General features: G+C 43.3%; 1 protein-coding gene across 25 annotated transcripts in view; it reads left to right on the top strand.

The window, feature by feature from the left end:
• LOC126394778 (calcium/calmodulin-dependent protein kinase type II subunit beta) overlaps positions 1-17374 on the top strand; it is a 125687-nt gene that overhangs the window by 73691 nt on the left and 34622 nt on the right. For 13 of the 25 annotated variants that reach the window (XM_050051848.1, XM_050051845.1, XM_050051827.1 and 10 more), the window contains exons 13-14: positions 9961-9998; positions 12097-12129. In XM_050051848.1, coding sequence (XP_049907805.1) covers positions 9961-9998; positions 12097-12129 — 71 coding nt within the window. The remainder of the gene's footprint in view (positions 1-9960; positions 9999-12096; positions 12130-17374) is intronic. The other 12 variants (XM_050051849.1, XM_050051847.1, XM_050051846.1 and 9 more) reach the window with 1 other exon arrangement.

Here is a 17374-nt window from a genome sequence, read left to right as displayed (position 1 = left end):
GTCATTACCGGAAAAACAACAACAAGCGTACTATTATGCAGCAGGAGCAGTCTCCGTAATAGCACACTCTTGCGCCTCTGTTGTTGGATGTGGTTGAGTAGCGTTAGTTGTATGATACAGCCACAAAGTGCTGATATGCTGCTAAATAGCAGCAGTATTTTGTTTAGGTCCATCCTCAAATCGTCTCTCGCACACACTGGATCGGGTAATAACACAGCTGTTTTCTGTTTACGTCGCACACTGTGACGTCATACAATGGAGACGAGACAAAATACCTGCGGTTATCCTGTCCACACATGACTGCTGACACTGGACTTTTCACTGGACTCCGGTTACAAATAACTCTGGTTACAGGGGCCCAAAACTGCGGTTACGTGTGGATGAAAGGCCAAACCGTGAGCAAAGAGTCACGGTTTTATAAATACCCGCGTTGGTGTGGACAGCCCCTGAGTTGGGCTCATGTCCCGTTCACTAACATGGAGGAGGCGGGGTTTATGTCCTATACTTCAGACAGCCACCATACGGCAATCGAGATGTTTATGCTTTACTCTTGGTGAGCCGTCACATTGTCCAAACAGTTGTCTATTTGCCCACTCAGCTGACACAGAGCAACATTGGCATCCCCCCCCCAACAAATGTAAATCTAATATTTACTTGCCTCTAGCTGTTGTTTGGGCAGCCGCCACCTCTTGAGAAAAAGCTCTAGCTTGCTACGTCCTTGGCTGTCTTCACCAATGCACTCAGCTTCCCGCAGCCAGTTTCCTGGAAAAGTCTTGTTGTTTTACAGTACATTGTCGCAGTTTTAAGAAACAGTCTATTTTAAGAATGTTAGTGCTGATAAACCCAGTAGTAAGCTTCAGGGAACTATGGGTGATGTCACAGACATTTTTGTCAAGTCTGTTTTTAGTATTTTCAACAGCATAAATATTTGAACCGTGAAGTGCAAGAGCAGTGGATTCGGAGGACATTTTAATAAATGTGAACCTGACCTAATGTGTTTGTTCTGGGTATGCAGAAATGGGCCGCAGGCGTAAACGACAAAGAGCTTCACATGACAGTCTAGCGTTGAGCTAAGGAGACAGAAGTGGTGGCAGTGTCCTTGTTTCTGTGGCCCACTGGGACTCCACAGTCCTCTCTGTGTCCCTGAGCCTCCACTAGGCTCCAATCAAATATTTATAGTGGGCTGCCTCCCCCTATCAGCCTCACTCCGCCTCGCTGGTTTACTGGAGGCCTCGCTCTATCTCGCATATTCATTCACACAAATACAATCACTGTCTAGAAGACCTCACCTTGGCCTAATGCAGGAGAAGAATAAAGTATCCTCTGATGTTTCAACATGCTAAAAGTTCTTGAGGAACTTTTGCAGCCCCTCCAGTATCTGATTTCTTGTGTGATTACCCCCTAAATAGTCATGTGAATCCATGCCCGCCCTTGCTTTGCTTCTGCAGTGGTGCATCTTGCGTGACCTTAGTGGGAATTTAAAGCGGTGATCTTGTTTTAATCTCTTCCTCCTCTCTCTTCTTGCTTCATGTGTAATTTGTGGCAAGGTAAGGAGCGCCCCTTGCTTCTTCACCTTCCGTTTGAATTAAGCTACCATTGATTTTTTCAGGTTTCCACAGAGATTTCCTCTTCATCACTGGAATCCACGCCATTTTATTTTAGCAAAATAGCAGTTTTATTTTCTTTTTAAATATCAATAATGGTGTTTAGTACAAGCCCAATGAAATACCCTTATCACTTTCATTACTCTTCCTCTCTGCTCTCCTGATCTTCTCATGTCCTCTCTTCTTTTGCCAAGCCATCAGAGAATATGTGAGAATGATCTTGACACTCTTCTGACCCAATTTCTTCCCCTCAGTAACAATCAGCCTTTGGAAGGAGGAACAACAGCAAAACAAGAAGCCATGCACATTCATGCCAATCTCACATCTCTCAAGATTATCTAGTGCTTCTTTACCACTTCCTATGAGTAACCCCCTCGACCGCTGAATATGTGAACCCCACTTCAAACATGAGACACTATGAGGCAGGAAAGTAGAAGAAGAAAGGTTGGACAAAAGGCGGCTGGTGGTTGATTACTCTCACGCTTTTCAAGTGAGAGCTTTAAAAGTCCACTTGTAAGGATGTAATTTTTTCTTCAGAGGACTGGGCCAGAGCTCCACTAGACTTTGAGCCGGCCTCCTTGTGATTGGTCCTCTGTTCCTCCTAAGAAATCACTGCCCAGTGGATAATCTCATGGCAGGGTTCCTACCCAGTATGGAAAAGTATGGAAAGTGATTGTAGTGGTTTCCAGGTCAGGGTTAGTGTGGGAAATTAGTAATCTCTCTCATCATAACCCTCACAAATGAACTCACTTAGATGCAGTCACCATAAGTAAAAGGCTAATGTAAGGCTATCAAGAATTACACCATGGCAGCATGACTTAGCGTCATGACCCCAGTAAGGCTGTAAAGCTGTGTTTGGAGTGATGACGTTCTGTAGTCTCATTTAACCACTTGTTAGCAGCCATGTTGAAACTTATTGAAGAAGTTCTCTTCAAACCCAGACTCCAATATTAACAGGGTTTTTTTAGGATGCATGTGGGAACTACTGAGCATACGACTAGGTAAATGAGGCTTGAATTATACTGCATGAGTGATATGAGTGTCAGTGTCACTGTACGTTCAAACCAGAAGCTTTCAAAGAGGCAAAGTCTCTCGCGGACGTCCAAGAAGCACGACTGTCAAAAATATTTGTGGCAGCATTGGTCACTCTAGTCGCTCATCACGTTTGATCGTGCTTGTCAATTTAAAGGAGCCGCAAAGTGGACTACTGGCTGGAAAGCAGCGTAGTTGAGCTCATAGTTGGCCTACAGAAAGTTATGTTTGGTCAATGAAAAGAGAAAACAGAAATAGGACACCTAAAAAGGTCACAATTAAACAATAAAGCCTGCAATTCTCTCCTCTATTACTAATATTACACACTTTAAAACTCATCAGACCAACCAACCACCTCCGCGACACGGCCCCAAGCCTTATTCTTTTTATTTTGGTCTCTGTAACCGAACAGCGACAGTGTGCTGTAGGAACCAAAGTTACATGGCTTGTTCTCTGGGACCTACTTCATCGAAGCACATCAGCATTCCGATTGGTTGTTGCTGAACCGCATCAGAGCTCATTACCATAAAGTAAAACTAGTTTTAATTCCCCTCCGGACCTTTTCCAGTCGCTTTGGTCGCCCAAGACGCGTGGCTGACAACCAGGTCGCCCAAGTCGCCGGGCTCTCATTGAAAATTAATGACTTCCGGTGTTTTGGAAGCTCTGGTCGCTGTTGGTTTGAACGTACAGTACTATGTCAGTGAAGATTCTCAGTCATCCAGGTCATGGTAATCCTAAGTGCTATATCGTAGGCAACTGGGCAACTCCCATCCCACTTTCCCAGACTCAAATTTCTACACTGCTCCATAGATTTCTCAGACCATATTTGACATCCTTAAAGGCATAATTCACCCCAAAAAATGACCATTTGTGTATCAATGAATCATGCAGCGATACTTTGAATTTGTGGAGAAGACTGTTTTTCTAGCATGCCTCCACAGAAATGGTGAACATAGTTATTTACTTGTAAGTGCTTTATCGCAGGCAACTGGACTTACTTGCTTGCGTTTCTTGAAGACGTTTCGCCTTTCATCCAAGGATAGAAAAACAGTCGTCTTCACAAATTCAAGGTATCGCTGCATGATTCATTGATACACAAATGGTCATTTTTTGGGTGAATTATGCCTTTAAGGGAAATAATATGGGTAGCACTCGTTAGTTTACTTCCACTTTGAGCAGAGATGTTTGTCATTAGACTTAAAAACCACACTAGGTAAATCCAAGTTGGCTATTTGCACTCAGATGTCAAATATGGTCTGAGAGCAGTGTGGAAATTTGAGTCTGGGAAAGTATGGGATTTGAAATGGAAAATGTGAAGGAACCCTGTCATGGAATTTAGGCTTCTGCTGAAAATTCAATGTCCCTGGCTCAGAGCGTATTTGGAAACGAACGTGAGGAAATCAGAGAGGAGCTGTGTCTCATGTTCAGAGAGAGAGAGAGAGGGAAAGAAAGAGAGGCAGAGGGAAGGAAGGAGGAAAAAAAAAACCAGCCAGAAATAGTGTTTTATGTAACATGGCTGGCTGCTGATGTGATTGCATCTGATTAGACTTGAAATTGCACTCAGCCCCTTTAAAAGTCCCAGCAAGGATTATGTCGAGGGGAGTAAGAGACAGAGAAGGAGTCTGGGACTCGGTGATAGGCAACAGCATTTCCCAAATTACTGGTGTATTCCTTATAATCAAGCCATACTGAACATCATTTGTAATGTGACGTAAATGTAATTTGTGTCTTCAGATGATTTAATATTTGAACCTGTTTGTTGGCCCTTGATGTACAACAGTGGTTCAAACTTCTTCTGTCATGCCTTCCTTTGGGTGAAGAAAAAGATTTCACGATGACAAAATTACTGTCAGATGGGCACTTTGTCTTACTTACTTTTCTACTGTCACTCCTTCACCAGTTCATACTGTTATTTTGTGGTCACATTGCCATGTATCTGGACATGCTGCATATCTTTTTGTTTTCAGGGAAATCTGCTCTATAGGATTGAGTTAATATCATATTGAGTTTGAGCTTATTGAGTTGAGTCTCAGGGGTGTAGGCTCCATAGGAGTCTTAAAATGTTGTCTTGTTGTGTTATTGGGAGCCAGAATAGAAGGAGTCTTGGTTAAAAACCTAAATGTGAACACATACCAGCTGCCACTGCCTGTCAACAAAAAAAAAAAAAAGACAACTATGGTTAAATGTGATAAGACAAAAGGACTGGACGGAGGCGATCATGAAAAATGCTCACGTGCAGCGCACACTTCATGTCAGGTTAAGGAAAAGTATTTAGTGTTGTAGGGATGAATAACGTTATGCGTATTAAAGGTTATCATGTCCATCTCTCTAGAAATTGGGGTGGTATTTAGAGGAATATTGGATTTCTCTGTAATGCTAACTTTTTAAAGCATTAGCTAACATTAGCTTAGATAGCAAAACAAACTGAAGGAAAGTGTAGTCCTCCTTTGTAAGATTGGCATAGTAATCAACTACAAACCTTCCTGTGACATCATCCATCCACTGAGTGAGAGCATACGGGTTGGCCGGTCTGGTCCCATTGGTCAGTGTTTACTTATTCGAATTACGCTCGCAGTCCTGGAGAGTGAATGACCTGACATGGTGCATTCGTAAATTCAGTCTGGTGCTCTACAATAAAATGAGAGCCCTGTTGGACGAAGACAAGGTTGCGTTATATTTCTATATGAGTTAACGAACAGTTAAGGTAATCGCACATTCACTTCACTTGGTGCTCTGCCACTCCGTCTCCACAGACAGATTGCTCAGAGTGCACTCTGCCGCTCCGAGAGTGCGGTGCTCTGGATAGCTGAACAGTTCGTTCAGACAGCGCTCTGAATTTAAGAACAGTTCACTTTGTGCTAGAGACCGCTCCGACATATGGAATGGGTATTTCTGAACGCACTAGTCTCATTATCTTCCTCCATTGTCTAAGGTCCTGTTTAGACGACAACGGTTTCTCTAAAAATGGAAAAGTCTGTCCTTTGCGTTTTAAAATACTTCAGCGTTTATATGACGACGTTAGTGAAACAATCCCCGTTCACACGGAGCTGCAAAATAAAATAACTTGTCTGGATGGACGACGAGGTGGAGTTGCTACAGTAACAGATCTACACTTGACTTCAAATCAACAGGGTGAGCAGCACAAACACAGCTCGCCATTGTTGTTGTGACGGTCGACTTTATCACGCATGCCTAGTGACTGGAACCGTAATGCGCATGTGCGAAAAGTCTCCGTTTTCAGAGGAACTGCATATTGCAAGTTATAACGGAGACGCTGCCGTTTCCAAAAAGTTGCACTCTGGAACCCGTTTTCAAAACGTTGTGTTTTCAGGCACCCAAAACGCTGCTGTCGTGTAAACGATCGTCCAAAACGCAGTTAAAGTTTACCGTTTTCAGTTGAAATAGTTGTTGTATAAACGGGACCTAAAACAAGCCAACAGAACTTGCTAGTTAGCGCTAAATAATGTGGAGGATTGTTTTGCCTCCAGCCAAGACCCGCCCACCAAAAACATCATAGTGTTTACTGACAGTAAAAGTGTCAATAAAGACAGCGGAAACATACCCACCTTATTCCTAGCCCCTATGATACCTTGCGTGAATTATGGGCGCAGTTTTCACCACTCAATTGGAACTGGTGTGTTCCAGTGGCAATGGTTGGCTAATGGTGCACCTCTCCTTTGTCCTAGAGCGATTGGGAATTTCAGTGTGTAACACGACGCCTGTAACACCTTACTCGGATAATGTGATCATACCTCTGTCATCTGTGACAGCCACCTGACAGCATTGGTTGTTTATGACATTTTATGATTTTTTACAACGCATAAACAGACACTAACACATTCAGTGAATATTTAACACAATTCAGTTCAATTGTAGCTCCGTGTAAAGTGAATAAACATGATGTGTTTCCAGCTAATGCTCCACTCGTCTGCCTGATTGACAGTTTACACGTTTATAACTGCTGATTTATTAAAATCGGAGTTGCACTGAGAGAAACATAACACCACATTTAGCAGCAGACTTCAGTCATATTAGTAACATTAAGTAATAGTAGGTTGAGAATGCAGACAGGGATCGACAGAAATGTCTCGCACCAATGTCTAGTGACAAACCTGTCATTCTAGGTGTCATTCTCTTTGCAAATTTTGATTTTAATACTAGCCTGCCATGTCCCGTTAAACTCTTTTGGTGCACTGTTGGTTACAGGAACAACCCCCTTTTGTTCAGGCTGCATGTTCAACACACTGTTGAAGCCACAGATTTAATGAAGCCTGGTTGTTAGTACAATTACAGACAGTGCAGCAGGTACCAGAGCTCCACAAACACATTTTACTAAATGCTTAGTTAGGTTTAGACAAATCATAGACAGTTTGTGTGACTAACCATGTTACTGCTACCTTCACTGTCTCACTGGAAGTTGCACCCATAATGATTTCTACAGTAGCGCCCCCAGGAATACGGTAGATAGAGCCATCTTTCTCTTCTTTAATAGGCTGCAGCTATTCTTTGCTACACCAATCAGAGGTGTGAGATGGGGAAATTACTTCCAATATGGAGGGCTAATCCAGCCTTTCTGTGCTTCAGACATTAATGTAGCCTTTTTGACATGATTCACAAAGATGAAAAAAATGCTTGAACATGTAATTCATCCCAAGTTCATGAGGAACTGTGTTCAATTTTAGCTCCCAGTTGGATAAAAGTATTTTCTTTCCTGATCAAGAAAGTTGTTGAACTGTTGACCCTCCAGTGGTGTATTGACAGTTATAGAAACATGGCAGCCGAGAAATCAAATTAGTTTGTAACGTTTAGATGTGAAGTCAAACAGATAATCAACTCATATGAGTGCAGGGTTACAGCTGTAAAGGTCCAACCAGTCTGCTAGTGCATTTTTTGTTTTAACCTTAAAGCAGTGAAAATACACACTTTTGCCCATCTGATCTCGTCAACATCTGGCATCGTGTTATTGTTAATCCTCTGTCTACATCCTCACACCCACAGCCTCCACTGGCAAACCACCACAGAGTCTGGCTCTTATTTTGGGGCCCCTCTGGGTGAAGGTGTATCTATCTAAGGCAATTGGACCACCTAGCTATCCGTGCTTTAGCAGTGCAGTCATGGTGAATGCCCTGCGGACCGTTCTGTTGTCTGGGCGCAGTTTCCACTGTTGTAAGGATTATGGGTATTACGCTCATCAGAGGACTGAGTCTACAGTATCGTTCTTCCTCTCCTACCCTCCCTCATTACCCTTCATTAGAGAGCAGACTGAAGACTAATCCTCCTTAAGGCCCCCACAGAGTTCTTTAAGGCAGGGCTTATTGTTGGGTCTTGCACGGCAGCCATCTTTGTTTCGGCTTCCTCGCAACCATGAGGGGACCTTGGCACAAGAATTGATGTGAAACAATGAGTTGGAGTACGTTTTTATTTCACTGGCAACAACATCTCTGTATTGTTAAAAAACCAAAGCAATTAGTTGTGACCCTAAAGCAGTTGATGTGTATTGGGTTGAGATGAGATAATTCCTTGTCCGCCTGACCAACTAGCTTTGGCTTTAAGCATAAATCCCCTTTGGAGCTGTAGGTGGTACCTTGCTAGATCTATAAAACCTGATTAAATCACTCCAATGCACCTATTTAACAAGGGCAGTGATTTTCAATTACTTCAGATCGTGCGATTGCATAATGAGCTTGATTTCGTATATTGATTGTTGGCAGGGGGTTATTTTTAGAAGGTTAATGGCTGCACAGCATCACTAGAAGGAAAACACATTTAGGGGATAATGTACATCGAGCGCGCCATTATTAGGAAATGAATCCCAACAGGGTGATGCAGGTTTTTAATCATCCTGAAGGGGTTCAATTCACGATAATGACTTGCTCGCTGTATGGTATCACACTTATTACACAGCTTCTTAGTTACGAAATTAATAATTGGATGCAAAGTATTGATTTAGAAATGATTGCACTATTTTAAAATGAACTCATAGCTTCTGCTATGCATCTATGATCAGAAATATATCCATAGCAGTGGTCTGCTATTCAGAAATATAACAGATTACTAACTGGACGCGATGCGAACGAGCGTAGTTAGTTGTGTACGTGTAGCTTGGCTGAAAAAGCACTCACCCTGGCTCTATTTTGGGTGAAGCTTTACGCATCTCCAACCTACTTTAAGAGCAACAGCAAGCCGTTGCTTCGGCTTGACTGGGGCTCAATAGTCGCTCCTTGTATATCTGGACAGTTTTTCGCACTCAATCGCCAGAGTTCGATCACTCGATTAATGTTAGGAAGAGGTGTAATGCCAATGCCATAAATGACCAATCAGATTCAAGTGTTCAACAAAGCTGTGTAATAAGTGTGGATAACATCACGTATCATGGTGGCTGGAAAAGTCACAGTGCTGCTACCGTGAAACAGAATTTCAGTGCTCTGTCACCAAGGTGCTGGGGTGCTCTTGCTCTTTCGGAATAAAGCAGGGTTCACACTGGACGCGGAAGCACCGCAAAGCGCACAGATTTCCATGGCGCGCTGCATGCTACTTTTTGGCGCCCATGTTAACCAGCTAGCTAGGTTCTGAACTGGTAGGTAGCGGTCCAAAAGTGGGTTGCGGATCCAATCTGAATTTATGGCACAGAGCTTTTATTATGAAGTGCTTTTTCCTGCTGTAGAGTGACTGACAGCCCTGACAAGTAGCTGGACAACATGGCCAAACACAAGTATGACACTAAAGATATTAAACTGTGTAGACCTTGAAGTAATGACAAAGGAGAAATCTGGACCCCGTGGCTGGACCAGTTGGGAACCAGCTCCGGGGCTGGCTCACAATCTGCAGCGATACTTTCGGCATCTGGCCTGTTTTTGTTAGAGAGCGAATCTGGCAGGAAAACACATTCTGAGTGATATAAAGGATATATTATACATGACATAAGTGATCTGATTCTTATATATGATAAAGTATGCATCCCACGCTTACTTGTTCCACGTATTTGTCATGTGTGTCTTAATTAAGAGCGAGAGAGATGAGCACATGCACACGGGCAGATAGAAACAGAGCTCTACATGTTATTAGAAACGAGCAGAGAAGCACATTTGTCCAGTGTGAACCTGGTGTACGACTACCTCAACTGAGCTATTGCTTTTCAAAAAGACAATTTTACTACAGAGGTCAATAAAGAACATTTTTCCACAAAGTCAAAAGAATTCAGTCCCTTCAATGTAGGTTAAAGATGTAGCAGATGTGACTCACTGAAATAAGTCATTGTTGTGTTAGCTGTTTCTGCTCATCTCCACCTCTGACTGGTTATTTCTGCCTTTGTTTGTCATTGCAGCAGCTAAGACCTTGCTCAACAAAAAGGCAGATGTCAAGGTAAGGGTCATCACGTCTTCCTCCCACGTCTCTGCCTTTCACTCCCTCTTGCTTAATTTCCCAGAGATAGAAACTCTGCCTCTTCTTCTCTGGTGTTTTTCTCTGCTCCACTCTTTGGTTCTTGTCCTAATCTGGCTAATCTCACTTTTGCCCACTGTAGCTCACTTTTTTTCATTAATTCTGTGTCTGTCATGAGCTCATTGTGTTCATTTGAATTTTGTTTTAAAAAGCCGCAGCCCTACTCTGGATACAAATCTGCGGACACGTGTCCGTATACATGTGTGTGTATGCTTTTGTGCTTTTGTCAGCCTGCGTGTTGCCTGTCAGAGCTCAAGCCTCAAGTAGCACATCCTTCTGATTCGGCATTATCCAGCTCATTGCCACCTCTCCATCTCCATTATTAAATGTAACCATCTGTCAGCCTCCCCATTCGTTTTTTCATCACTTCCTCTGCCTCTCATCCCTCCATTTCTGCCTCTTCCTCGTCTTTCAGCACTTCCTATTCCTGCTCACCCCATCTGGTCTTTAACCCCACATTCCAGTTCATCCTTTAATGAAGATCTTTCACCATCCCACACTCGCACGCACACACTGCAGTAACACATCCCACACAAAGCTTCCATGAACGTGTCTGTGTGTGCAGCATGTATGCATGATAGTGTGCGACAAAGCTCGGAACGTGGCGTACATGCAAAAGAATGCGTTTGCTTCTCGGCATTGTACATTATGTTTGGTGGAGCTTTGCGAGCGCACACGTGGACACACAGGTGTGTGTTTGATGTTTATGCAAATGTGACTGTGTGTGAATACATCACATTTGTTTGTCGGCTCGAAAAGAGAACGAAAGCACAAATGGGGGCGTGAGCATGCCTGCACATTGAGTGTGCGTAAGCGTGGGTGTGTGTGTGTGTGTGTGTGTGTGTGTGTGTGTGTGTGTGTGCACATGCCCCCCCTCCCCTTTCTCCCTGCTCAGTTGGTTCAGCAGGGAATGTGACTCCAGTTCCAGGAATAGCTGCCAGTCTGGACCCTGGAAACTCAGACGACAGAAATAGACGCTTACTTCCACTGCGGCGCACTCATTGCCTAGCAACAGGCTCCCCACACACTCGCCCCAAACCATTTCTAAAGGCGTCTTCTTCGTTTGCTGCCATCCCCGCTTTCCTTCATCCCTCCCTCTTCTCTTGTTTCTTCCCTCCACATGTCCTTTTGGCCACTCTGACCTCCTCTCCTCGGCCTCTCCTCCTTCTTCCTCTCCAGCTGGTTCATTAACGCGTAATGGCACCTGACTTTTTTCTTTCTGCTGTAACACCTGCTCAGAGCAAGCAGGCAGTCTCTCTCTGGCACTAACTACACACCACCGTCAGCCTCCCGTGCTGCCAGCTACTGCCCATAAAAGCCACTCCATTCAGCATTTCATGCAGTGTTGTTGTATTGATGACACACAGTAACTGCTACAAAACAATCCAACAGATTTGACCCAAATTCACAAGAATACAAAATACAAGTACAAGACGTTTTGATTGGTCTTGATTGCACCCATGTCCCCAAATGATCCTGGTGATAATTTATTGATGCATAAATTCCACGTGACAACTTTACAAGCACTGAGCCAGTTGTGATTTTAAATTTAAAATGAGTTCGGGGAGAATGCTTTTGTATTCTGACCGAATCAATTTTGCATTATGTCTCCATCGTGCTCCTTGGTGCCCCACATGTTCCTGATCTGTTGACAGAAGAAGAGCGGGCCACAGTTTTGCCATCTGCACCACGTCTCTATGATCTGCTTCTCACTCTTATGTCCTCTTCCTGATGACTCCCACTTAAACCACTGCTCCTTTTCCTTGTGCTTGCACCTCCATACTTTTGCAGTAACACTTGAAGGGAAACACTTGTCCTTCATCTGCTTTGTCCAAGTTGATCCTGTTCTTCTGAAGGACTGAAAGCCGCGTCGACATCAGAGTGCACAAGTTCTCTTTCTTACTTTGTACCAGTTTCATTCACTTTTGTCATTGGTTACTTTATCTCCCCCTCCCTTCTTCTATCATCCCTTCATCCATCCGTCAATAAATCCATGCATCCATCAATCGCCTGAGGACAGAAACGCAAGTCCAGCTCTACTGTCCAGTATATGGTGAGCATGCTATTTATGTGTTTGCCCAGTGACTCCTTTTTTTTTTTTTCCCCCGCTCCCACTTTCTCCACTCCTGTGTTTGTTTTATCCGCCTTTCCCTGCCTTTACTCTATTTCATCAGTAGGGTTTAGTTTCCCTCACCTTGCTGAAGAACTAATCTGTGACATAGTGATGCCCAATTCATGAGGCATTTTATTCAAACAGCAGTCAAGTGTCATGTAGGCATTTCCTGGGAATCCCGCTCTGGTGCATAAGAAGTGATACTTTTTTTTGTAGGGATGCACCGATTGTGAAATTCTGAGCCGATACCAATGTTTAAAATAAAAATGTGGTGGATAGCAGAAGCCGATATTTTTTGTTGTTGTTCTTTTTTAGGTATAACAGAAGTCTTTATTATAAAAAAACAACTGAACTGTTTTTAAGTCATTCAGCCTTTCACAACATCTTTAAAAGAGCATACATTCAAAAATAGAAATGTATAAAATAACCTTTAATAGAGCCTCCTTTCACATGAAAAAGAAAAAAAGAACTGCTTCACAGTCCCTTTCTACTACATATACATATCATAACTCCTAAAATCCTATTCATATTGTTGTGGAAATATCAAGAAGTTCGCCCTTTAAACAACTGTATAGAGCAGTGAAGGAATGAGTCCTAAATCCCAGGAATGAGCTAGCATTTTAGCACTCACGGTTCCCTCATCTCAATGGGTTTTTGGTAGGGCTGTAGTCAACCAAAGAAAATCTTGGTCAACTAAAGTCGCACATAATCTTCAACTGATCGATTAGTCGTGGGGGGAAAAAATCGGCACGTTATTTTTACTTCTGCAGTGGAGGACTGTGTTAAGTGCTGTAAAGTTCAGTTCAAATCAAACTTTATTTATATAGTTGATTCAAAACACACATTAAATATGGCTTAATAGAGACAATTTCAAACACAANTTACAGAAACAGACAGGAGGTCTGTGTCACCGCGACGCTGAGCGTAGGGTGGGCGAGTTCAACTTTCTGTCAACAACGGGTGGGTTTTGAAAACACCCCCATTTTCACAGGTAACTTAGCCTGTCCCCCCTGCCGCAGGAAATAATGGGCTAATCCTGGAAAGCTGTTTATGTAACACTTTTCTCCTTATGAAAGTAACATGGCGATTATTCAACTAATGAGAATTTGGTTGGATGAGAGCATAGCAACCAAATAATCGACTAGTCGACCAGGAGACTACAGGCCTAGTTTTTGGTTAGATGCCTGAAATAATGTCTGTGGTTAACACAAGCTTAAGAGATTCAGGTTGTGTTGTATGACTTAAAATACGTCAGTAAATACCCCATTTGTGAATTTTAAAGCCTTTAAGTGTCGTAAAGTAGGCAGTTAGCTAATAAGTGGCTAAATGAGACTACAGACTGTCATCACGCCAAACACAGCTTTACAGCCTCGTTGTGGTGGCGACGTTAAGTCATGCAACTGCAGTGTAGTTCGTTTATTGGCTAACATTGGCGTTTTACTTTTACTTAGCATTTGTGAAGATTATCTTGCTGAACAAAACACGTAAATGTCATAAACTTTTGTTTGCCACAGAGGTCATTCTCTCAATAATCCAAAATTCAATAGAAACATACCATCTGCTTTTGACGAGGGAACCAGGGACCTGCTAACTTCCGGGTCGGCCTACAAAAAATATTCAAGTTTCTCGCCAAAACTTAAATTTTACGAGATAAACAAATGCAATTTCTGTTAACTTTTAGTTCTGGCCACCAGCTGCTAACAGCTAACGCTAACTAGCTCTGCTCCTGCTGATATCAAAATGGATTTGTTGTTCACCATGTTGCATTATCAGGGAACAAATAGGGTGCGTCTCCTGATGCGTTGGTGGTGAGTTAACAGGGTCTTTTTGTCCCGGAGGCGTCCCAGGGAAAATCTTGATGTGACACAACAGAAAAACATTGGCCACTGCCATCGGCCAATGCCATCTTATTTGCAGATAGGTCGATGGCAGTCAACAAGGCGAATATCAGCCAATCCTGATATATCACCCACAAATTGGTGCATCCCTATGAATTTTACATGTTGGCAACAATAGCAGCACCTTGTTAGGACTGACAGAAACTGACAGAAAATAACATATACAGAAAGTCATTGTAAGTCAATGCCAAGGAGGAGTCACAGCTCCGGCCCTTGCAAAGTGCACTGCCATGACTCTAACCCTGTTATGACTCTGAAAGCGTAATAGAAGCAGGATGTTTCAGTTCCATCAGAGTTACTCCAGGGATGCTGCTCCAGATCTGTCAGGGGCACACTTTTAAAGGAGAGGCAGTGCGTGTGCTTGTAGTTGTGATGCAGAACTCTTCGGTCCTACAAGACATGCTCATGCTTCAAACAAAATGTAGGGGGAAAAGGTTTGGGTAGGCGGGGGCATACTTGTTCCTGCTTCCCATCCCGAAGCACTGAATGCAGAGTCTTTATTCAAAATGTAAAATGAAACAGCAATTTTATTTGAATTCAGGTAAGTGAACTGAAAAAATCTGACCCCTGAGTTGTTTCCCTCTTTTCCTCCCTGAGTCACCTTTTTTTTTTTTTTCATCAAACCTGGCATGTTACTTTCTTCCACACACCATCATCTGTTCCGCACCTCTTCCTCCTTCGTTCTCCCTGCACACTGCTGTCTTTACCCACCTGGAGAACCACCTGTGAATACCCACTTTCTCCTTCCTCTGTTTAACCTCATAATTGTGAAGATGTGCGATCTCTTCTTTACATTTATCCTCTGATATGCAAGTGGTGGTACACAGTAGATATTTGACTTCAGTAGTTTTCTCCACCACGAGCAAACCGTTGCTCAGGACTGCCTGTCATCATGCCATCGAGGAACGTAAGGGGTTTTCTCGCCACAGACACACATGATGCAGAAGCTAAGACCCTGAGCTGATGCTGCAAACAAGCTCTGACTGAGACATCTCACCCGCTAATCGTTACTTTGATGAGGAATACATTTCCTGTTGCTCCACAGAGGCAGCGGAGTGATCGCTGATGACGGCTTTTGATGGTTTTAATGTGTGTGTGAGTGTGGGTGTCTGGGCAAGGATGTGTGTGAGCTCAGTGTGTGTGTGTATATGTCAGCTTATTGTCAGCTTACACCAGCTTTTATTTTCATGGCTGTTTTGTGTGTGTTTGCATTGTGTTGTCTCTTTGCACTTGTGTGTGCCGACGTATAAGCTCTCTTCTTCTTGTCTCCTCTACTCTCTTGAGTAAGCCCTATGGCTTACAGCATTCACACTATGGTACGCATGTACATCCATAAACACACACCTATACTTGACATCCTCTCCATCCTGTGTCAGACGGCGTAGCTTAGAAGTAAATCATCTGACATTCATTTAATCTTGTGCTTCCTTCTAAAGATCTTTGATTTTTTTAAATAGCATAAAATGAGAATTGGAGTTAGGTGGAAGTGTCTCACCTCTCTGACAGATTTCTTTCCACTTTTTGAAACATTCACACCACGTTAAGGCTTAAAGGTGCAGTCTGATTCTAATCTAGTACACCTTTTGTCAATTTCAGTAAATATCTTCTTGCGGCTCACTAGCCGTCTGTTCTGTGTCCCTTAAAAAAAAAAAAAACACAGCCCCTGTTCATACACAGCCCTGGCTCTGTAAATTGGAAACAAAAAAAGAATGGTCACAACTGAGCCGACGCTAACTACAAGCTAGCTTATTAGCTTAGCTCACAGACAGAAAGCCAGCTGGCTGCGTCAACATATTATGCCCACTGTCCAGTCTTCACTCGTTTGCTGACGCGAGCCTTGGACACTCTGCACTGCGCATCAGCCAGGTTAGGCGGGAGCTAGTCTGTATATACAGACTCTACATTCAGTGAATGTAGAGTCTGTAGGCAAACCCCGGAGATCTTGCCTCTGGAAGAAGAGCGGAAGAGACCTGGTTTCCGGTTGCAGGCTGTTTGTAGTCCGCGTGATATTGACCAATCACGTTTGAGCCGGCTGCAGTTGTTGCCAGGTTAAACGCTCCTTGCGGTGAACTAACGAGGAAGAACATAACCTGCGTCACTGCAAACTCTGAATCCATCACAATGGTTCAGCATATTTACTTATATATAAACGGAAGTTGGAAACGGAAATGTGCCTCCTCCGCCCAAATCAAACCGGAATGCCAAAAAATCGGGGGTCTGCCCCCAGAGGCTGTATCGCCGTCTGCCGGAAGTCAGACGCTGAATACAGCCAATGGGTTCTGAGAATGGGTGGGAGCTAGTGGGCGCCGTTCCTTCGGCAGTTACAGCTGCGGAGACATGACCTGTGTTCGAAATCGCTCCCTATCACGGATATAGTGCACTGTATAGTGTGTTCGCCGTTTTGTAGTGTTGTTCGAATTCTCCGTGGTTAATTTCATTCACTGTATAGTGGACTATAAAATACCCGCAATGCACAGCAAATGTGAGTGAACAAATGATGTACCCAACATTTTACTCCCATATACCGCAATGCAATGCGGTCGTCTTTTGCCAGAGGAGAAGAAGTAGAACAACCACAAAGATGGCAGACACACAACCGTAGCTGACAAAACCAAACGTCCACACCATTGACATTTCAACAATTTATTGACAAAAAGTACAACCGCCATACAGTTTGATCATCCTCAAAGCGCCCGGTTTGTTTACATGATGCTTGGCGGATCCACTTGCGTCACAGGAGTATACGGCACAGCTACTGACGCAACGACGTTCAGAAAATTTCAGTTAGTGTCCGAAATCTCGTTCAGTCGTTCCCCATGTAGTGCACTATATAGTAAACACGGAATAGGGAATAGTGAGTGAGTGAGTGAGTGAGTGAGTGGACGGTTTCGAACACAGCTATGGTGGCCATCCTGTGAGCAAGCAGCTTCATTTTGAGCCACACAACTTCCTTATCACTGTTAATAATGCTGACATCACTAGCTGCGTTGACACTGCACTAACGGTGATTTTGTCGTTACCACTGCTAAAGGGTGTTTGCAGCTCAAAACTGGGCTGTTTACGTACCCTGACGACCTGGAGGGGAGACTGGACGGTGGGCAATAAAGATGGGTGATATGGCCCTGAAATACTATCACGAAATTTCAGGGTATTTTTGTGGTAACAATATTCTTGACAATATGACAGATTGTTAAAAAAAAACAAAAAAAACATTATATTTAACTTAAGAAAATAGATTTGCAACAAAATCAGTGATATAGTTTTACAGTTTGCCTTCAAATATTCAG

Source organism: Epinephelus moara, chromosome 8 (genome assembly GCF_006386435.1).
Source record: "Epinephelus moara isolate mb chromosome 8, YSFRI_EMoa_1.0, whole genome shotgun sequence".
Taxonomy (NCBI): domain Eukaryota; kingdom Metazoa; phylum Chordata; class Actinopteri; order Perciformes; family Serranidae; genus Epinephelus; species Epinephelus moara.
This window is presented reverse-complemented; position numbering and strand designations above follow the sequence as displayed.